Genomic DNA, 26,290 nt, shown 5'->3' with positions numbered 1-26,290 from the left:
TTAATCATTTGTTATCGTAAGATATTATTTGAAATGATCTTAGCTCGATCCATGAATTATTACCGGCACATGTTCTTTTAGATTACTTGCTTACATATATTAATATATTCTCCATCATTTCATCTTCATGGGGTTTTTTAGTTTACTAGAAACGTTGATACTTCATGTGTGCAAACTATAATTTCTTTTGTATCAAGAAAAAAAAAACTATGATTTCTTTAGAATTTATAATCAGGCTTATTATCTATTAATGCGGCCAGTCAAATTCGAATTTGTTTTTGTTCATCTTTATTTCAAAAGATAAAATAATACTGTAACTTGTTTTTTTTGCTGGTATAGACAAAAACTATTAAGTGCTACTTCGGTCAGAAACAAAGATAACAAAAGTAAAATTTAATGTGTCACGAGAGAGTGTTATTTGTTGGGAATCACGTGTCTGTAAAACTTCTTCGGTTGTTCAGACCACTTGTGAACCGTACAGTTAAAAAATCATTCCACCAATAAGATTCCTATTATACGTTATATTCGTTCAGTCAATTTATTTTTTTTGGCTTTTGTTTGTATCAACCTTACCAAGCTCGTGCAATTTGTTCTTTTGTTTTAATTACGTAAAACGAATACTTTGGTTATAAATATTTTAGATGCCAAAAAAATGATATGCAAATATGAGAAGTACAAACCGTTGGTCACTTGGTCTCCATATTTACTTATCAGAGTCTAAACGAACGAGAAACTAACGTCCACAAAACATATGAAATTGTGGCTATGTGATGTGTCATGCTTTGTTAGTATTGGGTGGAAAAAAAATTACATTAAAAATTTAAAATGTTTATATTTTCACATAATATATGTGCTCACATATTATCCTTAAGGAGATTTGTTAGTAAAAAAACATTATATTACCAACGTATATAAAGCATACGGTTAAGCTCTTTACGGCGCAATAATGAATCAAGTTATCTTAGATAAACAATAACATTTAACTAAAAGGTAGTTACGTAAATGTATTTGTTTAAACCATTAAAAATGTTACATGAACAAAGCCAACAAAGTAAAAAAGTGAACAAAATCGGACATAATTGGACTAGCTTGGTCTTACATATATGTAGAGAGAGAGAGAGAGAGTAAAAAAATTGACATTGATGGACTAATCGTAAGTGATTTCCTTTTTGTTGTTCTTCATACCCTTATAGAACGAATGACTACCATTCTGTTTGTCGGAAATTTGTAGTGTAAAAATGGAAAAGTTCACCGTAAACATAGTCAACAACATTGAATATCAATTGTGAGATTCTCATAGTTCAAACTACCTAAAAAAACATCTAGTTCATATTAATGCAATTTATTAAGTGGAAAGACGCTTGAATGAAGAGATTTTTTTTTTTGGTAGGGTTGAATGAAGAGATTATTAGAAAAACTAATATCATATTATGTGACCAATCATATCCGATAAGATTCATAGTTGTTTGTTGCAATAGGAATAAAAATTTGTTACACAGTCATTTAAACTTATGTCTAACTCATGATTTGATTAAACTAATTTGAATTGACTAGTAATTAACTAACTATCAATTTATCGCTAACAATCAGACTGTTTTCGACAACAGAATGGTAGTCATTCGTTTTCAACGAATAAATGATAAGTTGTTAGCAGAAATACAAATCTTAATATTTATATAAAGTTTCGTGTCCAATATAACTCGAACGAAAGTGTCCTTAATAAATCAAAGAAAAATAATTGCAAGCTGGTTTTTATAACCCAAAATAGTTACAAAGTCATATAATACTTTGTTCTAGTGTAGTTTTGCATCACAACGTCAACATCAAGTTTTATATTGTATTAAACCACAAATATATATAATCGAAGAAACGTAAACGGGCGTCGTTATGTTGATTATCAGTTGATGGGTCAATTATTAATAATTAATGAATGTAAAACTGAGGCTTTGAATGGTTGCTCCATACTACATAATGCATACTAACATTTTAGCTTTGAATGGTTGCTTCATACTACATAGTGCATACTAACATTTTAGTATGGAGTAGAATGGACTGTAGTATGGAGTAATTATTGGTATGCACAATACCATACAATAGTATGTATAACACCATACCATTATGAATGGTAAAAATCGGACTATGGTATGGAATGGTGTGTACAAAAATATTAAAAACAGTTTTAATAATATTTTTATTCATAATTAACTAATAACTATTACAAAATGTTTTTAAAAATTATAAATCAAAATCTATTATTTCGATTATCCCATAACATATCAGCAATATTGTCTCGTATGTTTGCCATATATGGTCTATCTTCTCTCTCGGCCTCATCTTGTTCATTTGAGTCATTTTGCTCGTTTTCTGTATGCACTTCTGAAAAATCTTCAAAGAAATCTGTATCCGAAAAATTCGAAACTCTAATAAAGTTGTGGAGTCCCATCGTGGCGATAATTACTCTCTTTTGCACTTCCAAACCATATCTAGGATCATCCCTAAGAATCCTCCACTTCTTCTTCCATACTCCAAAAGTTCGTTCTATAATAGAACGTAAAGATGCATGAGATCTGTTAAATAACTCTTCTTTGTTCATTGGCGGAGGACCATTGTTAAACTGTGACAAGTGGTATCTCACAACCCGATTTCGTGATGATCTGTAGGGAGCTAAGAAACCTTGCTTATTTGGATATCCTGAATCCACCACATAATATTTATCTCCAGGAGGCAATGGAAATTCAGGATCACCATCTTGAGCGAGTGAGAGTACTCTTGTGTCGTGACATGAACCGGGTGCTCCGTTCCAAACATATGTGAATAGCATATTCATATCACATATTGCCATTACGTTGAAGCTTGTTCTATCATGTCGACTCCAATACATGGCTTGCAGTTCATGCTTGACTTTAACACATACATGAGTTCCATCCATTGCCCCAACAAATCCACTAAAAAAGGGCCAATATCGTCGATCCGCTTGAAGATGTTGTGGAATCCGACGTAGTTCTTGCATTGTAGGCGTCTTTATGTAATCAAAGGCAAGCAACTCAGTAGCTCTCAACACTTCACCAAATTTTCTCTTCACAGTCTCTTGATTACGTCCGAATCTTAGGCCAATATCACGCTGAACTTCATTGTGCCCACACACTCGAAGAAACATAGCTACACTCTCTTCAACGCTAACATTTTGTGTAGGTTGTAAACCATAATTCTGACTGAGAATATTGCATAACTCTGTAAAGGCAGCAAATGACATTCTCAATAGTTGGAGACATGCAGCGTTGTCATTTTGAATACGGTCTCGAAGATTCTGCCATCCTAATCCTCCCCCTGTCTGGTACGGTCCTCTATGAATATACCGCTCATAGTAATCTAATGTAGGTTGTATAAGTAAATCTTCCATTTGCTCATTTTCCAAAGACCATAGCTCAAATCTTTCTGCATCAGATAAATTTTGAATTCCTTGTGATTGCAATTGACAAATCCGATAAACCTGCAAAAAAAAATAAAAAAAATAACAACATTAGTTTTATTAGTTTATGCATAATGATATGTTGTATTATATAATAGTACGTGCATAATAATATAGGTACATACGTTGTAGTATGTGGTCTTATAATAGCTTTCTTATTATTAATTAATATACTTATAACACTCTAATTTTATCAATTAATCTACTTATAACACTCTAATAAAACTAGTCATCTTCTTCATCACGTGAATGGTCTTGAAAAAGAGCTTGACGAGCTGGAACACAAGGATGTTCAGATGTAGATGGGTCGTTTTGTCCAAAGATGTTAAAGAATCCTCCTCCTCTTCCTGGTGTTTGAAAACCTAGATTGGGATACTCTCCTTGTGTCCCTGAAAAACTAGAGAATCCTAAACCTTGAAAGCCTGTTTGTGATCCTGGAGGGCGGAACTCTGGAACCGGTGGATTAATCGGTATACTGAACGATCTTTGGCTACTACTAGCGGAGACACTGCCACTGGACGATGGTCCATTTGATCTAGAAGATCCACTTGGTTGAGGGGTCCCAGTTTCCTCACCATATCTTGTACATTGGGTTAATGATTCCAAAAACAAATACCTACTCTCCGTGGTAGGAAAATGAGAAGCATTCATCCAATGTCGACGCCAAAAACGATCATGTCTTAGAAGGTGAAGACATTTCATGTAGAATTTACCCATGTATTCTGGTATCTCTAATGAATTCAGGAGCTCAACTGCAGTATTAAAGTCGTCATAATCTTCAGGATCATAATGACCAGGACGTAATCGTTCAAAAGATTCTCTCTGAAAATCCCTTATGGTCGACATTGTCTCATGGATGGTTGATTCAAAATTTTGTCTTCTACGAGGCCCTCATGATCCACTAGATCCTCTTGACCCACTCCCTCGAAGTGACCCACCACCGACGGAAGAATATGGAGCGGCTCTTGAACTTTGTCTCCCTCTACGTTCAGGTACTTGAGACCCCTCATGTGCATATTGATAGGGAGGTTGGGACTCATCGTAAATGTTCACACGATACACTTCATTCTCATGTTGAGTTCCACGCACTTCGCTGAGCCCCACATCATCATCATTTTCTTCATCATTTGCATCTTCTGTATCCTCTATATCATTCACATTCTCACTCATTAATTCTTCTCTTCTTTGTCTCACCGAGTGTTGACGTTGAGAACCCACATCAAGATTTGCAAAACATACTCTCATGACTTCCCAAAACTTAGGAGGTTCTCGTTGAAAACGTCTCACTTTATCATTTTCCTATATAAAAAAAACAACACATTAGTAATCGGAAAACAAAAACCTACAAATAATTAAATAATAACATTATTTAACAATAGATTACCTTTATACGATTATTCCACCACTCATCTGAAGCTTCAATTCTTCCACTAATGGGATCTACCGTGATACCAGTCTTGCCTTGTAAGAGGACCCAAGTTTTATATTGTTTCTTCCACTCATCGAATTTACATCTTAAGTCTGTCCACTTCATGTTTTGATTGAATTTTTCGTTGAACTTACGAAATGCTCGTTCTGGTTGTCCCGGGTCTTTAAACATATAATTATTTAAAGCTAGTGCTTCATCGTATAATTCAATCAAAGTTCTTTCTTCTTCAAGAGTGTATCTTCGATCCGGTTTTTTCTAATTAGTACAGAGTAATAATAATAATATATTATTAGTACAGAGTAATAATAATAATAATATATTATTAGTATAGAGTAATAATAATATAATTCAATTATTGCAAATAAAGTTAGGTGTATATTTGAGTTGTGTATATTTATTTAAACAATACACGTGATTTTAAACTAGATAGATAAATAAAGCTTGAATCAATAAAATTTACCCGTCTACGTATAGGAGGATCCATGTTTGCATTCATATTACGACCTTGTGATTACATATCTATAATCACAAACAATATGAAGTTATTAATAAATATAAAATTAAACTAAAAATTAACTAAAAACATCATATATATATATACTAATAAACTAGCTCATCATGTTTAAAAAATTAACTAATAAATTCTCAAATATCTACTATAAACTAAACTAAAAAGAAAATGAGGTGAGAAAAAAAAAACTTACTTATGAATTTGAGATGAGATAAATGGTTGATTCAAAAGAGTTTTAGATTGAAGAGCTTCAATGAGTAAAGAGAAGAGAGTCCTCTCTAGATCTAAATTTTGTTTTTGGGAATATGATTTTTTTGTTGTGACTTTTAAAATTTATGAATGCATTTATATATATTCATATATGTAGAAAGTACAAAGAAACACAACTTTAACCAAGGAGATAAAAGTACTAGGATCCAACTAGTTTGAACACGTTTTTACCCAACTTTTACTATTGGTATGGAGTTGGTATGGAGCTTTTATGGAGTAAACTGAAATAATCGGACCAATAGTATAATTTACACAGTCTGCAGTTTTTTTTTTAATTCCAGACTAGTATGGAGTTGTATAGTATGGAGAAGTGCATACTAGTTTGGAATGGTGAATGGCGTACTAACTGCGGACTGGTCCGAGTTTGGTCTTGTTCGAAGCGTACTGTACAACCATTCACAACCTAAGCTGATCTGTTGGGAAACTTTTAAAAAAGAGAACTAATGATCAAAAATAACAATTCGGAAAAGAAATAAGAAAGTGTGGGCAACATGACTAGATGCTTATTGGCCAATTTGGTTAATGAGAGTCGAGAGACTCGAGACCCGTGACAACCTTCCCTCTCTGTCTCACAGCTTTTTTATGTCTTACGTTTCATTTTAGAATTTTCTAATCTCTATGCATAGTATATAGAACTAAATGTGTATATGTTATTATTATATGTATATACTAGATGTTTTGATAGAATAACTAAATATCACTCTCTGTTTTTTTATGTTTATTCATTTGCTCCTAATGAGAAATAACATTGCCTCGTCTGACCACGACCTTGTTCGCGTGGTTTGTTCCCATGCTATGCATCTAACTATATGTAAATAATTAAACTCTTTAATAATCAAGAAAAAACTTCAAAAACTGCAAAAAGAAGACTGTATTCTTTGCTTTTAACACCTTTATTATGGTTACTTTTCATGATTAATAATGCAATTGGAGTTTATGAATGGGACCAATGGGTTCATGTCTAAATAGTCTTACATGCCACCAAACCTTAAATTTTTATGTCATATATTTTAAGAAAATTTTTAATTACAAAACATTGATAGGATTCCCCACCCTCCCTCAAGGCCCCAGATTGTTTTGTATAAAAATGTTTCATGAGTATAATCAATAAAATATACGGTTAGTATGTTTAATAAGGAATTATATAATAGTTATATAACAAAAAAAAATGAAGTAGTTTGTTAGCTGTATTGTGTCATGAAAAGAGTGAGTGGAGATTTTTTTTTTTTTTGAACATCGAGTGAGTTATGATTTATGTTAATTTTCTAATAGAAAAATTCGTTTTAAGCAAAAAAATAAGTTAACATTTTTTCTTTTTTTAACCAGCGTTAGGGATTATGCGGATGTAGTGGCGGCGGTGGGGGACAAGTCCAAGCATGGACCTGACTGGAGGCTACGGTAGGTGGTTTCAACAAATTAATACCATACAATTTAACAACAAATGAGTCTTAACGTTGAAAAAAATTAACATGTTTAATTGATCATGTAGTATTTATTAGTTATGATTTACTGAACTAAATAGAGGAAACACCTCAGATACTTCATGCTAGATAGTTACAATTCAGTTGTAGATCGATCTATTGAACATATATAGTCTGACTACCAAGTTTTTTTTTTTTCTTTTTTGAAGTCGATCCATTGTAAAAGTATAATATTGAAACAAAAAATTGTAGTGAATTCCATATTTCTAAGTTACGATGAAATTATATAATAAGAGGTTGTGCGGTTCAAAGGAATCATCATCACTGGTAATGCTTTATGTAAAAATATCGACAAATGTAATATATCACTGAGAAAACGTAAAAATAATGTTGAAGAAAGGAAAAACCAACTGACACTTTAAAAAAGGGGAAAATAAATTATTAAATATTTTTCAACAGTTTCTTTTTTCGTTTGAGATATCTCATTTTTGCCCAACTAGATTGTTTTATCTTTATCTTATTTTATGTTCATGACAAGAGACTCTTATCCTTTGTCATCAATTTTCGCCTAAAACTTCTCTATAAATAGGTCGTTCACTTTCCTATCACATGAAAACTAAAAAACACAAACATCACATATATACACACATATAGTTTTACAAAACACACATACACAAACACACACAGATATATCAAAATGTCTTGTAATAATAATAAAGCATTTTTAGTCGGCAACAAAGTCGTCGTATTACTTGTATTCCTCTTATGTTTGGTTCACTCGTCAGAGTCACTTCGGCCACTCTTTGCATGCGACCCGGCAAACGGGTTAACCCGGACGCTCCGGTTCTGTCGGGTTAACGTACCGATCCACGTGAGGGTTCAAGATTTGATCGGAAGGCTCACGTTGCAGGAGAAGATCCGTAACCTCGTCAACAATGCTGCCGCCGTGCCACGCCTCGGTATAGGAGGCTATGAGTGGTGGTCCGAGGCCCTTCACGGCGTTTCCGACGTTGGTCCCGGCGCTAAGTTCGGTGGTGCTTTTCCTGGCGCCACAAGCTTCCCACAAGTCATCACCACGGCCGCTTCTTTCAACCAGTCTCTATGGGAAGAGATCGGACGGGTGAGGATAATTAAGAATTTTTGTGTTTAAAAAATATAGTTTTAAAAATGAAGATTTTATGATTTCTCTACGTGAAAAAACGTCATCGACATCGTTAGAGGTCATACACTAGTGATAGATTAGTAGGACGCTCTATATTTATTATTCTTGGAAATTTATAATTCACATGAATTTTACTGACTACGACATGAGTCTATCGAATAAGTCAGAAAATTAAGTTAGACAAAGTCCAAAACCGGTATATTTTACTTTAGACATCAAATCCAAAACCAGTATATATACATATTTTGAAATATTATGGGTTAAACCGAAATTATATTTTGTAATTTATACATATATATCTATATATATTACGTATACATTGCATATGTTATATGTTTATGTATTGTTTGCCAAATTTAATACCTATATGATGACGGGCAAGCTAGCTATAACCAGTGAATATCAAAATAATTCTTTTATTTATCATATGGTGTAATATAAAGTATATTTATTTCTTTCAACAAAAGCAAAGGCATACGGACAATATATATATTAGAATTAACATAATTTATGATAAAATAAAAGGTGGTGTCTGATGAGGCAAGAGCTATGTACAATGGAGGTGTGGCCGGTCTGACATATTGGAGTCCAAATGTAAATATATTGAGGGATCCACGATGGGGCCGAGGCCAAGAAACTCCTGGTGAAGATCCTATCGTTGCCGGAAAATACGCCGCCAGCTACGTCAGGGGACTTCAGGGCACCGCCGCCGGTAACCGCCTTAAAGTCGCCGCATGTTGCAAACATTACACCGCTTATGATCTTGATAACTGGAATGGCGTCGACCGTTTCCATTTCAACGCTAAGGTAAATCTCATTCACATTTACTTACTTATATATCTAATTATGCGTTTTGAAGTTTTTGACTACTAAAATTCTTTTTGTTTGGTTGAAAAATGCTTAAACTCATTAAAATTTAGATATTAGACATTATCTTTATAATTTGTGTGGGAATAAATGAGAACCCGTGAGTCTCTACTATATTATTCTTCCATTTTAAGTGGTTCGTCATTTAATAAAAATTTCAAATTTCATTTTCGTTTTTTTCAAGAAAAACAAAACAAAGATTAGATTTTTTTGTTGAAACTTATAGATATACTTTCTCGAATTAGAAATTTCTACTTTATGTCGTTTTCTATTATTTATGGCTCCACGCAACGAATTGGATGTGACTAAATATGCGTTTTCTCGTTAATAATGGCCTATCGTCTTTTATCTTCTTTCGTAACAAGATTCGTTAAATTCAGAAGATAGCTTAAATCAATATATATCTCCATCGTGAGGCATTAGTTATTTATAGTTCCGTCGAATATGCGTCACTTCGCAATCTTGCAAAAGACTTTTTTCATCCGACTCAATCGAAATATATCATCAAATAGGTAAAATATGTGTAGATTTGTATGCATGTCACAGTCAGATACAAACAAAACATTTGCCTAATATATAACAGCTAATTAAGCCAATAGACAGCGTGACTTAGTGATGTGTCATATGCATAGTCTTAGGTAATATTGGTGGAGAATCTTATCCCTAATTGGTTCATGTGGACCAACTTGGGCCAAGCTCCTTTCCTTTTATCTTGTTCATCCCAAATATATGCAATAAATTAAATTATATTTAACAAAAAAGATTCGTTTCTCATGCATAAATAATTCAAACCATAACCATCTAAACGAATTCACTATTGATATGCATTCAAGATAATAGTATGCTTTTATTATTATAGATAGCTAATAGGTGCATGGTTGGTTGGTCCTAAGAATTTGGGACCTCAAACCAAGAAGAAAATTGTGATATATAAAGTTCATTCAAATAAAATAAACTTGAACTAGTAGTGTTTTTTATACATTTTTTCATAAAAGCTAACCATTTAAACTAATACAATTTTAGGATTAGTATCTTCAAGCTAATAATATCATTGACTAACGTACTAAAGTGGTAGGGGGTGGCTCACTCAAAATTTTCTTAAGTATGGGTTACTTATTAAATTTATAATGGATTTAGGTCACCCAACAAGATTTAGAAGACACATACAATGTACCATTCAAATCATGTGTCTCCGAAGGAAAGGTTGCAAGTGTTATGTGCTCGTACAACCAAGTCAATGGAAAGCCCACATGTGCTGATGAAAATCTCTTAAAGAACACTATTCGTGGTCAATGGCGTCTCAATGGGTAAGTTTTAAAAGTCACACACAAAATCAACAGCTCATATTAATTTAACTCATAGACTAATAATATCAATGGATACGTATATATAGGTACATCGTCTCAGATTGTGACTCTGTTGATGTTTTCTTCAACCAGCAACATTACACCAACAGTCCGGAAGAAGCCGCCGCCGCCTCTATTAAAGCCGGTAAGTTGTTATATTCAATTGCATGCATGTGAACCGTCCGGTTAAGTATGATAATTAAAAAAACATCATGTCGTTTTACAGGTTTGGACTTGGACTGCGGGCCGTTTTTGGCGATTTTCACGGAAGGTGCGGTGAAGAAAGGATTGTTAACGGAGAATGACATCAATTTAGCACTTGCTAATACATTAACAGTCCAGATGAGACTTGGTATGTTTGATGGCAATCTTGGACCTTACGCTAACCTAGGGCCAAGAGATGTTTGTACTCCGGCCCATAAACATTTAGCCCTTGAAGCGGCTCATCAAGGGATTGTTCTTCTCAAAAACTCCGGTCGGTCTCTTCCACTCTCCCCTAGGCGCCATCGCACCGTCGCCGTGATTGGACCAAACTCCGATGTCACCGAGACTATGATCGGAAACTATGCAGGGAAAGCGTGCTCCTATACGACGCCGTTGCAGGGTATCTCTAGATACGCGAGGACACTTCACCAAGCTGGTTGTGCCGGCGTGGCTTGCAAAGGAAACCAAGGATTTGGTGCTGCTGAGGCAGCGGCGCGTCAAGCCGACGCAACGGTTCTTGTGATGGGATTGGATCAGTCGATAGAGGCGGAGACACGCGATCGAACGGGGCTGCTTTTACCAGGGTTCCAACAAGACCTAGTGACCCGTGTGGCTCAAGCTTCTAGAGGTCCAGTGATTTTGGTCCTTATGAGTGGTGGACCAATCGATGTAACCTTCGCTAAAAATGATCCTCGTGTTGCTGCCATCATATGGGCTGGGTATCCGGGTCAAGCGGGTGGAGCTGCCATTGCCAATATCATCTTTGGTGCTGCTAATCCCGGTACGTAGCTAATAATGAGTTTAGTTTCAAAATCAATGTCAAAATTGAATATATTTAGCTTTGATTAGTAACATTCAATATTTCTAAATCTTGAAATAGGAGGGAAGCTACCAATGACATGGTATCCACAAGATTATGTGGCTAAGGTGCCAATGACGGTAATGGCCATGAGAGCATCTGGAAATTACCCTGGAAGGACTTATAGATTCTACAAAGGTCCAGTGGTATTTCCATTTGGGTTCGGTTTAAGTTATACTACCTTCACTCATAGTTTAGTCAAAAGCCCATTGGCCCAACTATCAGTTTCACTCTCCAATCTCAACTCTGCCAATGCCATTTTCAACTCTTCATCACACTCCATCAAAGTGTCTCACGCCGACTGCAACTCATTTCCGAAAATGCCCGTCCATGTGGAGGTATCGAACACCGGTGAATTAGACGGAACACACACTGTCTTCGTCTTTGCCGAGCCGCCTAAAAACGGAATAAAAGGATTGGGTGTGAACAAACAATTGATAACGTTTGAAAAGGTTCATGTCACGGCAGGGGGGAAACAGACCGTTCAAATTAATGTTGATGCTTGCAAGCATCTTGGTGTGGTGGATGAGTATGGAAAGAGGAGAATCCCAATGGGTGAGCATAAGCTGCACATTGGTGACCTTAAACATACTATTTTAGTCCAACCGCAACTTTGATGGAGACATATATAAAGAAACAACAAATACGGAAACCATGATCTTTAACAAAGTGAAGTGTTTCTTCTTATTTCTATTATTATGTAGAGAGATAGGTTTATTTTCTTATGAAATTTAAATACTCAAGAATAGTATGAAATTTGTAAAGAAGCACCAAAGGGTTGCTTCTTGGATATGTGTTTTTTTTTCTTTGTTTTTTATTTGGACCAAAGTTATTGTAACCTGTGGCTCCCAACATAAGAAATACAAGGAGCCCTTGTAAAATGGTGAAACTAAAGATAAATGAAAATAAATGTTAAAATAGATGTTAAGTTCGGTGTCCCATATTGAATAGCTTGAAATATGTTATTACAGTTTTTCCAAAAGAGCCTTAAACTTTGTTGTGTGTTTTTTTCTTGTCTGTTTCTGTCTATATATATATGTTAGGTGTTGTAAGAGGAGTTTTTGGTTGGAATTTTGGTCTTTGGGCATAAAGTCGCAAATGCCTCACTGCATAGAATGGTGTGAAGATGTTGGTGTGGTAGTTGAGATTTATTTTACAAGTGCATTCATTCGTATCCGAGATCACTTTTAGGTTTGGTTTGAATATGTATTTATGTTTTTTTGTTAGGTTTAAAATATGTATTAAAGTTAGTTTTTCAAGATCCTTCTTCGGCTATAAAACAACGTAAACAAACAAAAAAATCTTCTCTCGTGTCGAGTCCTGAGATCACTTTTAGGTTTGATTTTACTTGTCTTCCTAATATGATTTGATTTCATGGCAGTCAATAAATGGTTTACAATAGGCAAAGTAAAAAACATAGAGCGGTTGGTGATGACTGATGACTTTGTATTCAACTGCTACAAACTTCTCTTATTTATTTTTCCAACCTTACATGAAACTTAAACTCTACTTTCTTGCACCACAAGACTTAAATTTTCCTGAAACAACTAAAATGGAATTATATAAGATGATGGATCATGGATTTACTCATTCTTGTGAACTCTTGACAATGGCTTTGTCATTCATCAGAGAGCTCCGGATCTCAGTCACCCTTGTCGTTTTTTTCTTCGTCTTAGTTTCCTTTCCAGGTCTGTTGTTCATTTTATACACAAGAGCATGTACGTTACTTCTTTTGCAAGGTTTTGGTAACTTCATTTAAGAATGTTCATTTTACAGGGAACACTTACAGTGACGAAGACGAATCAGAAGCAGGAGGTGCAGGTGGAGGAGTTGGAAGTGGCGGAACAGGATTTGGCGGTGGTGGGACAGGTGTGGGAGGCGGAGGGATAGGTTCGGGTACTGGATTTAACGGCGGAGGGACAGGTTTTGGCGGAGTAGGATCGGGTGCTAGTGGCATTGGTGGAGGAGGAGCCGGAGGATTAGGCAGCGGCGGTGGTAACGGAGGCTTTGGAGGAGGAGGAGGATTAGGCGGTGGTGGTGGAGAAGATCCACCGGAGATAGTTACAAAAGCTTTGGAATGCTTAAATGAGAAACACGTAATAAAAAAATCAAAAGCCATTTACTTGCAATACAAGAAACAACGAACTTAGTTTAAAATTTTAAAACTCAACAAAACTTTCCAAATAAATCATGTAGATATACAGAGAGTGTGAAGAAACATGGAGGCTAACGTTAACCGGAGACCTGAATATTCCATTGGGGAGGACAGAAGAGTTCTGCCAAGGACCATGCTTCTCCGAGACACATTTGGCTTTGAATTGCATTGAAGACATTATTCACCACTACAGATTCTTTAACAGAGCCACCATCCACGACATCCGTGAAACCCTCAAATGCGGTTGCAGCTACGGACCTGAACGAGGTTTCTTGATTCTAAAGACCAGTTTCATGATATTTGGTTTAGACCGGTTACTTCGGATTCTGGTTTAATGTTAGGTATTGTATACATGCAGGTGATTTCAATGTTCTGGAGCATATTGAAGATGAAGAAGAAAATGGAAGTGAGAAGATGATGAAGTCAAGATTTGGGTCGTTGTTCCTTGGGACTGTTTTGTTCACCATTGCCTTGCTTATCTAAAACCTTTCTTATTTTGTTATTTCAGCCATTATCTTATAGCTATTGATTATTTAGCAATAGATATAAACCATTCTCTTTGTATACTTATTTAAAGAGTCCTTATAATTTACAAATTATATTTCAGAATTTCACATACATACAGGTCTGTTACACATCCAAAATGAAATACGAAAACACAGTAAAAAGATATTAAAAAAAATTGCAACCGTTGGATCTCCCTTTCCCCTCCAATCAGATCATAATTGTTACTTTTTCCAAGAGAACAGAGAGGAGAAGACGAAGAACAAGATCGTCGACGTTTAACAATGGCGGATCTAAAGAATCTCTTCCTCATCACGAAACATCCATCAACCACACAGATCTTTCTAACGTCTCTCTTCTTCCTCTCTCTCTTCCTCCTCTCATCTTCATCTCTCTCAGATTTCTCTCCATCACTCATCGTTTCAAGCTTCACCTCTCGTCTTCTCACAGCAGCTAACTTCTTCTCTTCCCCTTCTTCTTCCACTTCTACTGCTTCAGACACGACTACGTTCCTCTCCTCTGTTTCTCACAGAAGAATCCGAGTCAATAACGAGTCGAAGATCGATCCCGTAACCAAAGAACTCACTTCTTGCGACATTTTTGATGGAACTTGGGTCTTTGACGATTCTGAACCGGTTTATTCACCTGGTTATTGTCCTTTCGTTGAAGATAAGTTCAACTGCTTCAAAAATGGTCGACCGGATTTGGGGTTCCTACGTCATCGATGGCAACCTCATGGATGCTCTATCCCAAGGTTCAGTTCTTGTTTTTACGATTCTTCTACTATTCCCTCTTTGTGACTCTGTTTTCATTAGATTGTTTCTGTCTTGCGTCTATTTAGATTCGATGGGAAGAAGATGCTGAAGATTCTGAGAGGGAAAAGAGTTGTTTTCGTTGGTGATTCATTGAATAGAAACATGTGGGAGTCTCTGGTTTGTTCACTTAGGTCAACATTGGAAGACAAAAACAGAGTTTCTAGGGTTTCTGGAAAACAGAGTAATCTACATAACGAAGGCTTTTACGGTTTCAGGTTCAAAGTAAGTGTATCACAGAAACATAATCTCCCCATTGGTTTTTTGGAATTAACGTTTTAGGGTTGTGATAAGTTTTGATTTGTTTTGGTGTTAGGACTTTGACTGTTCTATTGACTTCATCAAGTCACCATTCCTCGTTCAAGAATCAGAAGCTTTAGATGTGTACGGGAAGAGAAGAGAGACGCTGAGACTAGATATGATCCAACGATCGATGACGAAGATATACAAAAACGCAGACATTGTTATATTTAACACTGGTCACTGGTGGACTCACCAGAAAACATACGAAGGGTATGAAACTATGAACTGAACCTTTCTTCTTTACACTTGTCTCTGTTCATATCTGAGTTAACCATGTTTTTCGATATTTAGGAAAGGTTATTTCCAGGAGGGGAAGCGAGTTTACGAAAGACTAGAAGTGAAAGAAGCTTACACAAAAGCTCTGCATACATGGGCTGATTGGGTTGATTCCAATATCAACAGTACTAAAACAAGAGTCTTCTTCGTCGGTTACTCCTCTTCACATTTTAGGTAGAGAATAGTTTCCTTTCAGCACAAGAAACCTCTGTTAGGGTATAGAAATTTGGTTTTGACTCTTGAGTTTTTAACTGCAGGAAAGGGGCGTGGAACAACGGAGGACAATGTGACGGAGAAACAAAGCCGATACAGAACGAGACGTACACAGGAGCGTATCCATGGATGATGAAAGTGGTCGAATCAGTAATCTCTGATATGAAAACGCCTGTGTTTTACATGAACATAACGAAGATGACTTGGTACAGAACGGACGGTCATCCGTCGGTTTATAGACAGCCTGTGGATGTCCGTAGAAGTTCTCCTGCAGCCAGAATGTTTCAAGATTGTAGCCACTGGTGCCTACCTGGAGTTCCTGATTCATGGAACCAGCTTCTCTATGCTACTCTGCTAGTTTCATATAGTTCCTTGCGTGACAAGTCACTTGGAAGTCTCTTGTAGTTCTTATCTTTGTATATTAGGTTTTACCGTTAATGCAAGAACTCCTTCGTACTGTATTTAAAGCCTAATTAGTCATTAGAAATGGGTAAAAGATCCAACTTTTGTACGGCTTTTAATGTTCATATGGTCGTGATGTGGCTTGACAGCTATACTGATTACCGACATCTCTCTATCACTCTCACTCTTTTTTTGGTTTGTGACGTAAATTGTATTAACGGTGTGCTTATTTTTCTAACTATTTGTGCTAGCCATTTTGTGGGGAAATAACACTTTTTCCTCATTTCTTTTATTTAGATATAACATAACACCTAATTAAATAACGAAAACTTACAGATTTAAGTTCCACAAAGTAAAAAAATATTTTCACAAAGCATAATCATTTGAATAGTGGTTCGTTCCCCGTGATATGCATATCTGATTTTACATTTTATAATCAATAAGAAAAACTTCAAAATCTGCAAAAAGAAAGAGAAGAAAGGCATGTGTGTTCCTTGGCTTCTAAACTGGAGGCTTAAATTTTCAACTTCAAAATCTAAAAACGGCCGTGAATGAAGGTAGAGTAGTGAACTGGTTGGTATTTATGGGCCAGGTCCATACATTTCTGCTTTCTTAAGCCTATATCTAGGCCCAATCTTATATAAACGGCAACAATAGACTAGGTAGGCGGTATGATCTTTCTTTCTCTCTACTTGCTTTACACGCACCAGACTTCATCAGTCTCTCTTCTCTCTGCTTGTTTTACACGAACCATTCTCTCTATGTCGTTGATCAAGCAATCTATCTCTTCCTCTCTGCTTACGCGCACCAGGTTCAGTCTCTTCTCCCTTGCTTCGTTCATCGATGCAATCAATCGTTTCTCTCGGTAAAACTCCAAAATTTGCCCCTTTTAGATATATGTAACGAGATTGAAGTTTCCAATAACTATCGTGGATAACTAGAAGCGGCTTATACTATAGGAGAATGCTGAATGATGTATTAAGGTAAATAATTACAGAGTATATATACAGCTAAGTATAGTAGAGTTTAGCTTAATACTAATTACAAGTATACCCTCATTATATACATATCCTAATATATACATCTCTAGCGGATAACAATCATGGCAAATTCAAGATGGGTTCAAAGTGTGGGTTCAACTACAAGATGCATGAGAATAATAGTGTTGTCACCATTTTCAGCAAAACTGGCCCATGAATAAGTTGTCTTTGCAACAATGATCTCCTATGGTTCAGCGAACGTGATCCAAGAGATCAGTGCCGTGATCACACTTATGGAGGCCTAGGGCTATTTTTTTTTTTTTTTTGTAATGTTTAATAAAAAATTATCTTAATATTAAATAAAAATAAAATGATAATTATAAAAGCCAATATTATAAAATTAAAATCATTTTTGTTAAGTCAAAACGTTCAATAGTAATTTTCTACATAGACTACTATTAGTTATTCTTTTTTTTTACTATTATTTTGACTTTGTTATTATATATTAGTAGGGAATATGTTTTCTAGATAAGAAAATCTTAATGAAATTTCTAGTATTTTCAAAAATATAATTTCTAATGTAAAGTTTACAATATAAAAACACATTATATCAAATTAACTAAATATATAAGCTTACATTTTATATAAAAATGTGGTCTAAAATTTTAATATATTTTTTTGTGGCCTAGGGCATTTGCCCTTTTTGCCCAAGGGAAGGCACGGCACTGAAGAGATGATAAATCTGGTTTTCTAGGGAAGGTATGTTTTATTTGAATTTTTGTTAGTTTGTTTTAAAAAGATATGGGAATGATCTGATTTTGCTGTTAGTTTGTTGGGTATGTGGTATTCACTTGATGTCTCAACCTTGTTGATTCTTAGGTGGATTATTGCATACGTGATGATTCTACAAAAAACATTCACATACCAGGTACGTTTGGATTCTCCAAACGCGACGAGGCCTTGAAACATAAGGTTTGGAATGTTAATCGGATTCTAGACCTTACCACTAATATAAGAGAGGTGGAATCGTTGTTAGTCATTAGAGATCTTCCCTTACTTGAATATATCTTAGGAAGTCAGCATGGTTCTGATATCGACACATTTAATCTGCCTTCACTATCTAATGGTTTCGAGAAATGCCTCAATTATCGGTGCTATCGGTGGATTACTTGCAAGCAGATCTGGTTGTAGGGTGTTGGTCCCTACTCATTCCAATGTTGCAATCGATGAAATTGTCTCACGGCTCTGTAGTTGCCAGATTTATGGCATGGATAGGAAGCAACGCCGACCTACGTACTCTTGTGAGTGTTGGAAAGAATTGAAGTACAGAGGGTGTCTCTCTTGACGATCTTGGTAATTTACGTATATTTTTATAAATTTACAGACATAGTTGGATAAAAAGAAATAATGGTATTAACAAAATCCTTTTAATTACTTGATGGGAATGCTAATATATTTTAGTTTCTGTTTTATTAAATATAGTTTGGCTCAATGAAATAAGTTTTAGATGAGTTAAAATAAGGGTAATATTAGTAACTACCACTACAATAAAAAAGAATTGAGAAAATACCATTGAGTCATAAAATTTTGTAAACTACCATTTTTTAGTGATGTGAAAAATCAAAATTGGCCTCAAACAAAAGACAAAAGATGTATCAACATATTGTATTCTATGAAAAAATACGTCATTTAATAAAAATAGCATATCATAGGAAAATTATAAATGTATTATTTAGAGAAATCATGTGTTTTTGACACAAAAATCATGTATTTCGAAAAAATTACGTGTGATCTTAATAAATAACGTGTAATACAAAAAATATACATGCTACAAAAACAAAAAACGACCGAGATTCTAAGAAAATTTGAGATTTGGTGAAATAAAAATGAAAACTTTTAGTTGTTGAAGAGTTAGGATGACACTACTGTTTTTGGCCTGAAAGAGGTAAAGAATGTGGAGAATCAAGACCAGTTGGAGAATGAAGAGAGAGGAAGTGATGGTGGTGTTGGTTTTCATGACTGTAGTTCAAGGTTATTAAAGTTTTTGAATTAATGGTGAAAAACAGAGAAGAAAAAAGGTAAAGGATGGAGATGAACAGAAATGGAAGTTGTTGTATCCTTGAACCCAAAAAGAAAAAGGGTATTATGGAGAAGATGAAGGCAAATATACTGTATAGTTTGACTACTATTTGGTCAAATGGTAGTTTCTTAATTTCTCAATAGAATTGTGCTATCTAGTACATATACCCTTAAAATAATAGGTAATATTAGTAACTACCACTATACTCAAAAAGAATTGAGAAGATAGCATTGAGTCATAAAATTTTGGAAACTACCATTTTTCAGTGATGTGAAAAATCAAAACTGCCCTAAAAAAGACAAATGATATAGCAGCGTACTGTATTCTACGAAAAATACGTCATTTAAAAAAAATAGCAAATCATAGTAAAAGAATAAAACATATTATTTAGAGAAATCATGTGTTTTGACACAAAAATCATGTATTTAAAAATTTATGTGTGATCTTAATAAATAAGGTATAATACAAAAAGATGCATGTTACAAAAACAAAAGATGACAGAGATTCCAAGAAAATTTGAAATTCGATGAAATAAAAATGGAGATCTTTGGCTGTTGAAGGGAGAACGTACACATAAATATGCAGAGAGTTAGGATGACATTAGTGTTGATGGCATGAGAGAGGTAAAGAAGGTGGAGAATCAAGAGCAGTTGGAGAATGAGGAGAGAGGAAGTGATGGTGGTGTTGGTCTTGATGACTGTAATTTAAGGTTAATTAAAGTCTTTGAGTTAATGGTGAGAAAGAGATAAAGAAAAAGGTAAGGGATGAAGATGGAGAGGAGTGAGAGTCATTGTATCCTTGAACTCAAAGGAAAAAAAAAGGTATTATAGAGAAGATGAAGGCAAATATACTATTTGAATACTATTTGGTCAAATGGTAGTTCCTTAATTTCTCTATAAAATTGTGTTATCTAGTACATATATCCTATAATAATTACTTACTCCCTCCGTTTCATAATATCTAATGTTTTAGAGTATTATTTTTTTTCAAAATATAAGATGTTTTCAACTTTTTATGCAACTTTAAAATTAATTTAATATTTGATTATTATTTATATTATACAGTATTGATTGGTTGAACTTTTAAAAAATAAATATTTTTTAATATGTATGCTATTAGTTAAAACATCTTATATTTTGAAACGGAGGAAGTATAAGATTACATCATATAGAATAAAAAACATTTAAAATACTCTTAGTATTCAAAATTTGTTGTTGATTTTTTTGTAATTATTATGATTTGTTAGCTGTTTCTTTGCTTCACTGATATTCCTCAGAATTTGTTCCGGAAAGTATCAACTCAAGATTGTGTGCTGTAGTGTTTTGGAAGCATTTGGGTCTAAAGCAGTAGAAGTTAATACAATTAATGAATTTCAAGCCAGAGAATTGAACATAATCATCCTATCAACCGTAAGATCTTCACCTACTCATGGGATATGTTTTCTTGCGGATTCGAGACACGATTAAATTGGTTTAGTTATGATTTCATTATGCAGACATGATTAAGATTTGCTGAAAAAAGATTTGACTTTTCACATAAAAAAGAGGAAAAAACTAAAGAAGAAGAAGATTTGCTGAAAAACATATGACATTGATTAAAGGGAGGGAGTAGAATATGAGTCATATGTTCATCATAACTTTTTCTTCTTTTCCATATTCACATTTTTCCACAATCGAGTGAGTTCCGAAAGCGAGTAATTCCCATATTGAGTAAACTCTACAAATTAAATTGGGACGCCGGTTTTTTCACCCCTGTACACATCGTATTCTCAGCTTTCCACCTTGTACTTTTAGGCTCTGATAATAACAACGTAAACAAACAATTTCTACACAAAACAACATAAATTTTTTTTTTACACAATTAACTACACATCCCCTTAAACCATGTAATCACGATGTATAAACCAGATTTTCCCATGAAATCGCGTTTAATGTATCGCGTTTAGATTGACCCGATGATAATAATCAAACCCGGCTTTAAACAACGTCGTTTCTTTTTTTGGGTTTAACCTTACCTTAAAAAACACAAAGTCGATTTTGATCAAAAAAAAAAAAAAAGAACAAAGTCGATTTGGGGATAAAGGCAAAATCGATTTGAAACTGAGAATAAAAATATGAAAATTTTAAAATTCGAAAACAGAGAGAAAGCATCAAGTGTACAACATCCAAAATGAGAGAGAAACCAAAACAGAATTCTGAATATCATCCAAAGAAAAAAACAACAACACTTGTTTCACATGCTTCCCTGTGTTAGTGTGAGTGTCTCTGGCTGAGATTTTTGTGTCAATGTGTCTGGTGGCTGAGATGTTTGTGTGACAGTCTCGGGTCCCTCAATAGTAGATTCACCAGCCTGAAACACAAAGAAAATATATGACCAAACAAACATCATAGAAACTTGACCAAATAACTCAACCAAATAACGCCTCATTTGAATACTTACCTCATCTTTACTCTTTTTGCTCTTCTTCTCCTTAGGAAAATTCTTACATCCTGCTGCATTGTGCTCTGCTTCACCACATGAACGACAATGCATTATCCTTCCTTTTCTAGAAAGTTTGAGTATCTTTGGTTCTTCTTTTCCGTTCTTCCCCTTCTTCTTCTTTGGGGACTCTAGCTTACCCTTGATCCGATCATATTTCTTCTTCGATCCTTTCTTTCTACCAGGTAGGATTGGTTCTGGAGGTGCTTTTAACAAGACATAGTTGTTAGTCATCCAGAACCGTTGACCTCTCACTGGATAAGGACCTATTTCGTATTGTTGTAGCCATATATCAGTAGTAAAGTATGGAGATACAAAATCTTCAACATCCTTACCAACATCTATGATTGCTGCATAAGCATGCATGCATAGAATCCCGGTAACTTGCCACTTGCAACATGAACATTCCCATTTCCCTGATGTCAAGTTCAGAGGATTTGAATTCCCATCAACCCATACCTCAAAGGTACCGTGGGTTCCTTTTGTGACTTCACATCTAAGAGCGTCTTCCTCCTCCTTTGCCAGAATATCTGAAACGTATTCAGATATTTTTTTCTTCCATTTAAGTATTATATCCTTTCTCTTGGTTATACGGGCCATCGCTTGCCTTCTTATTGTCTCCATCATTGGAACCAATGCTTTTGCCTTTACTTTGACAATAGTGGCGTTAAAGGACTCTGTTGCATTGTTGTCTACATCCTCACAACAACTGCCAATCTTGAAATAAGGTCTACACCATGTCTTTGTTTCCTCCTTCATGACATCTTCATACAAAGATAAACTGTATGCTCTCATTGCATTCAAGTTAATCTTATATTCAGCTTCACTATAACTCCAAGCTAAGTTCCACACATGCTTCTTCAAATAGTCTTTATTGGCATGTTTCTTCTTCAAGTTTTCAACAATATGCTTCACACACGGTCTGTGCTCAGCATTTGGTAATACACTTTTAACCGCACTAATGATTCCCTACATAAACCAAACAAATAAGAAAAAAACTTGAATTCTAAATGTTTAGTTCCCTCACCAAAACAAAAGAAATAAGGGACTAAAAGCTTACCTTGCAACGATCTGATAGGACTACATAATCACTCCCATCTTTTAAATTCAAGTCGGCCTTTAGCTGATTCAAAAACCATAGCCAATTGTCTGTATTTTCAGATTGCACAGTTGCCCAAGCAACAGGGTAAATCTGGTTATTAGCATCATGCCCAATAGCAGTCAGTAGACACCCTTTAACAGCGTGCTTCAAGAAGGTTCCAGCAATCCCAATGATTGGTCTACAATAGTAGAATGCATTTTTCATTGCTCCAAGACATACATATATCCTGTCGAATACATATTCTCCAGCAGCATTAGAAATGGTGTCAACAAATGCAGTTGAGTATTGGTTGGACTCTTTGAGTTCAGCAACATATCCTCGTAGGTGAGCAAATTGTTGATCATATTCATCCTTCAGCCATTGCAGTCCTAGAAGTCTTCCTCTCTGAACTTGTCCAATAGTACTTACTACTTTCCATTGCTCCTTTATATGGCATTGAATATCAAGAGGCATGAAGTTAGGCTGCAATCTTAGTTTGTCCATGTACAACCTGCCAATAACTGCACTCTTCAGAAGCTTGCATTTCCCATTAGAGCTACATGTATGATCAGTGCATCTAGTTCTCAAAACCCAGAGTTGCCTCGATGCATCGAATGCCAAGTATACCCTCCAATCACATTTCTTCTTTACAGCACAATTAAAGCTGATTTTGTTCTTTTCCCACCTATTCTCTTTCAGGTTTTCTCTATTCTTCAACGCATAATGCAACATAGTCTCTTTGATTTCAAAAGCAGTGAAAAATGTTCTACCAATAGCCAACTTATCATGCGTTCCCAACCTAATTTTCCTCTCTCTAGTAATTATCGGATCCTCATCCTCATCAGAGCTATTTGGGATCTGGTTTTGGTGAATCTGATATTCATCAATCCAATGTTCTACAACTTTCTCTACTTCATACTCAAACCTCTCTAATATGTCTTCTTCACTTTGCACTTCCTCATTGGCTTCAACATCTCCATCATCTCCATTATTCTCTCGCTCATCAGTTCCAACATCTTTCACCGGAGATTTCTTCTTTTCCCTCTTTCTAGGATTCTCCACAGTCGCTTTATTTTGTTTCCTCTTTCTTGGATTAACCGCAGTCACTGTCGCTTCAACCTCTCTATCAACGTCTCCATCATTCTCTCGCTCGGCTCCTCCATCCTCTTTTACCAGAGACTTCGTTTTTTCATCATTCTTCGACTTCCCATAGATGCTTTACCATCTCTTTTGTTATCTCCGTCGTCTCCGTCGGCCACCTTCGCAATAGATTTCACCGGAGATTTTTTTTAACTGTTTAAAAAGCTCTTGCATAAACATTATCTCTTTTCTTGACAATTCTGTATCAGAAACCTAAATTCCCAATTTGAGAACCCTAATCTCTTTGAGAATTACACTCTGTTCGAATTTTTTGGGACAAAGAGGATTTGTTTTCTCGATTTCGTGTTTCTTACAGTTAAACCCAAAAACAAAAACGACGTCGGTTATAAAGGCATGTGTAGTTAATTATCTTTCCGGGTTTGCTTATTATCATAGGGTTAATCTAAACGCGATACATTAAACGCGATTTCATGGGGAAATCCGGTTGATACATCGTAATTACATGGTTTAAGGGGATATGTAGTTAATTGTGTAAAAAAAAAACGGTTTATGTTGTTTGGTGTAGAAATTGTTTGTTTACGTTGTTATTATCAGAGCCTAAAAGTACAGGGTGGAAAGCTGAGAATACGATGTGTACAAGGTGAAAAAACCGACGTCCCAATTAAATTAGTTAAAAAACTATTGTCAGAGAATTTATATATCCTACAGAAATTCAACAATATCCCTTAAAGTTAGTTTTGCCATTCAGTTTAAAACTGAAAACCTATATATCTACTACTGATCGTACATCAAAGATTTGTCTAATCATTTTTTCTGGCAATAATTTTTCTATTTATTCAACATTCTGGCATAAAGTGAATTTTTGTTTAAAATGTATGTAGTCATTGCATATTAAAACTGACCAAAAAGATTTGAAAAGAATTATTATCGTAGTTTTTTTGCTAATATTTATAGATTTTTTTTTTTTTGGGTGCTAAGAATATTTCGAAGGCATATTCATTTGTAAGGCTTTGTATATTAGGTTTTACCGTTAATGCATGAACTCCTTCGTACTGTATTGAAAGTAAGTCCTTACAAATGGGTAAAAGATCCACTTGACAGCTATATTGATCATTACCGACTTGTTCACTCTATCTCTCTCACTCTCACTCTTTTTTTTTTGTTTGTGAGGTAAATCGTATTAACGGTGTTTCTGTTTTCTACTATTTGCGTTAACACATTTTTGTGGGGAAATAACATTTTTTCCTAAGTTTCTCTTATTTACATATAACATAAGAACAAAAACAATTCAAAGATTTGAGTAAACATTTGAATATTGGTGGCTATTATTGGAAATTTCATTTTCAAATTTTAATAGAAAAAAAATTCATATACCCTATTAAAAGAAGACAATATACAAATATAAACGCTAAAATATATCTAAAAGAAAAAGTCATTTTGAAGAAAATATCTTTTTTTTTTTTTTTTTTAAAGAAAATATCATTTTGATTTCTAGAGATAGTAGACAAGTGTACATGTATATGGGTTACATGCAGGACATGTCAAAGAGATCGGTTGGGTAATTTATTACTCAAGTGCTCATATGCAAAACAAAAGCGTATTTATACCAAAGGTCAGATTTATGTAGGTTGGTGAGAGGATCGCAGGATCCATATGGACCTGCATGGCCATTATAACCTGCGTATTTATACCAACGTCCCCTTACGCGTGGACCCAAAATACAAACATTTTTTCAACGAATTTTATATACAACTAAGTTCTATATATATGTGCCAATGCGATTACACCAATATATAGAATAAAGAGGACTAAAAACATATATGGCTTCATGAAATTATAAATCGAGAGATACTTTCTTCTTTCACTGAAATATATTTGTATATGCATCTGATTTTAAAAGTTTCTCTATAGTGTTTTCTACTAAAGTTATCGATCGTTGTGCGTTATCACTTGTACTTTGGATTTTCTCTTTTAAGAAACATATACAAGATAATGCATATTTATTTTAATGATTTAGTGTCGGTGTACATTCAATAGATTTGATTGTTGTATGAATTTTACGATGAATACAGGCGTATGGGGAAATAGAGAGAGAGAGAGAGAGAGAGGGGGGGGGGGGGGGTGTATAAGGAACCCATAGGCGAAGAGACAAGGACAAAAAGAATTTAGAGCAATGGCTTTAATGGCAAAGCTTTTGCTCGTTGTAACTAAAGAGACTCGTGATGTCTACGTGACTGGTTCATACATAATGTCATCATACTTTTTCTATTCACTCTGTCTAGAATGTCACCCATACCTTAATAAGTTACGGTCGTATTTTATTTTATTTTCTTAAATGATGCCTATGAAAAAGCAATAGCTATATAA

At 34.8% G+C, this 26,290-nt stretch overlaps 5 protein-coding genes across 6 annotated transcripts; 3 read left to right on the top strand and 2 right to left on the bottom strand.

Annotated features, from left to right (window-relative positions):
- Window positions 1–3,694: 3,694 nt before the first annotated feature.
- On the bottom strand, window positions 3,695–4,315 carry LOC147922845 (uncharacterized). The gene has a single exon (XM_087497810.1). It carries the CDS (start codon window positions 4,313–4,315, stop codon window positions 3,695–3,697), a length of 621 nt encoding a protein of 206 aa, XP_087353936.1.
- A 3,232-nt stretch (window positions 4,316–7,547) lies between these two features.
- Window positions 7,548–12,458, top strand: LOC104760921 (beta-D-xylosidase 1). 2 transcript variants are annotated; one of them, XM_010483912.2, is made up of 6 exons: window positions 7,548–8,220; window positions 8,788–9,069; window positions 10,267–10,436; window positions 10,523–10,620; window positions 10,702–11,460; window positions 11,560–12,458. In XM_010483912.2, exons 1-6 carry the CDS (start codon window positions 7,798–7,800, stop codon window positions 12,153–12,155), a joined length of 2,328 nt encoding a protein of 775 aa, XP_010482214.1. In that variant the 5' UTR covers window positions 7,548–7,797; the 3' UTR covers window positions 12,156–12,458. The 2 variants fall into 2 exon arrangements, with proteins under 2 accessions (XP_010482214.1, XP_087356228.1); XM_087500102.1 differs by having other exon boundaries at window positions 7,704–8,342; window positions 8,759–9,069.
- Window positions 12,459–13,073: 615 nt separating this feature from the next.
- LOC104760920 (uncharacterized) lies at window positions 13,074–14,302 on the top strand. Its single transcript, XM_010483911.3, has 4 exons — window positions 13,074–13,226; window positions 13,315–13,634; window positions 13,735–13,960; window positions 14,052–14,302. Exons 1-4 carry the CDS (start codon window positions 13,091–13,093, stop codon window positions 14,174–14,176), a joined length of 807 nt encoding a protein of 268 aa, XP_010482213.1. The 5' UTR covers window positions 13,074–13,090; the 3' UTR covers window positions 14,177–14,302.
- Window positions 14,303–14,353: 51 nt separating this feature from the next.
- On the top strand, window positions 14,354–16,271 carry LOC104760919 (protein trichome birefringence-like 4). The gene is made up of 5 exons (XM_010483910.2): window positions 14,354–14,951; window positions 15,039–15,234; window positions 15,326–15,522; window positions 15,604–15,762; window positions 15,846–16,271. The coding sequence occupies exons 1-5, from the start codon at window positions 14,482–14,484 to the stop codon at window positions 16,204–16,206; spliced, it is 1,383 nt and encodes a 460-aa protein (XP_010482212.2). The 5' UTR covers window positions 14,354–14,481; the 3' UTR covers window positions 16,207–16,271.
- A 5,224-nt stretch (window positions 16,272–21,495) lies between these two features.
- Window positions 21,496–25,594, bottom strand: LOC104763290 (uncharacterized). Its single transcript, XM_087497809.1, has 4 exons — window positions 25,531–25,594; window positions 22,802–23,988; window positions 21,703–22,710; window positions 21,496–21,612 (listed from the first exon to the last, which is right to left on the bottom strand). The coding sequence occupies exons 1-4, from the start codon at window positions 25,592–25,594 to the stop codon at window positions 21,496–21,498; spliced, it is 2,376 nt and encodes a 791-aa protein (XP_087353935.1).
- Between the last annotated feature and the right edge of the window lie 696 nt (window positions 25,595–26,290).

The sequence above is a fragment of the Camelina sativa genome, chromosome 18 (assembly GCF_030686135.1).
Source record: "Camelina sativa cultivar CO46 ecotype springtype chromosome 18, ASM3068613v1".
Classification (NCBI taxonomy): Eukaryota; Viridiplantae; Streptophyta; class Magnoliopsida; order Brassicales; family Brassicaceae; genus Camelina; species Camelina sativa.
Note: the sequence above shows the minus strand (reverse complement) of the source record. Positions and strands in the feature narration are given on the sequence as shown.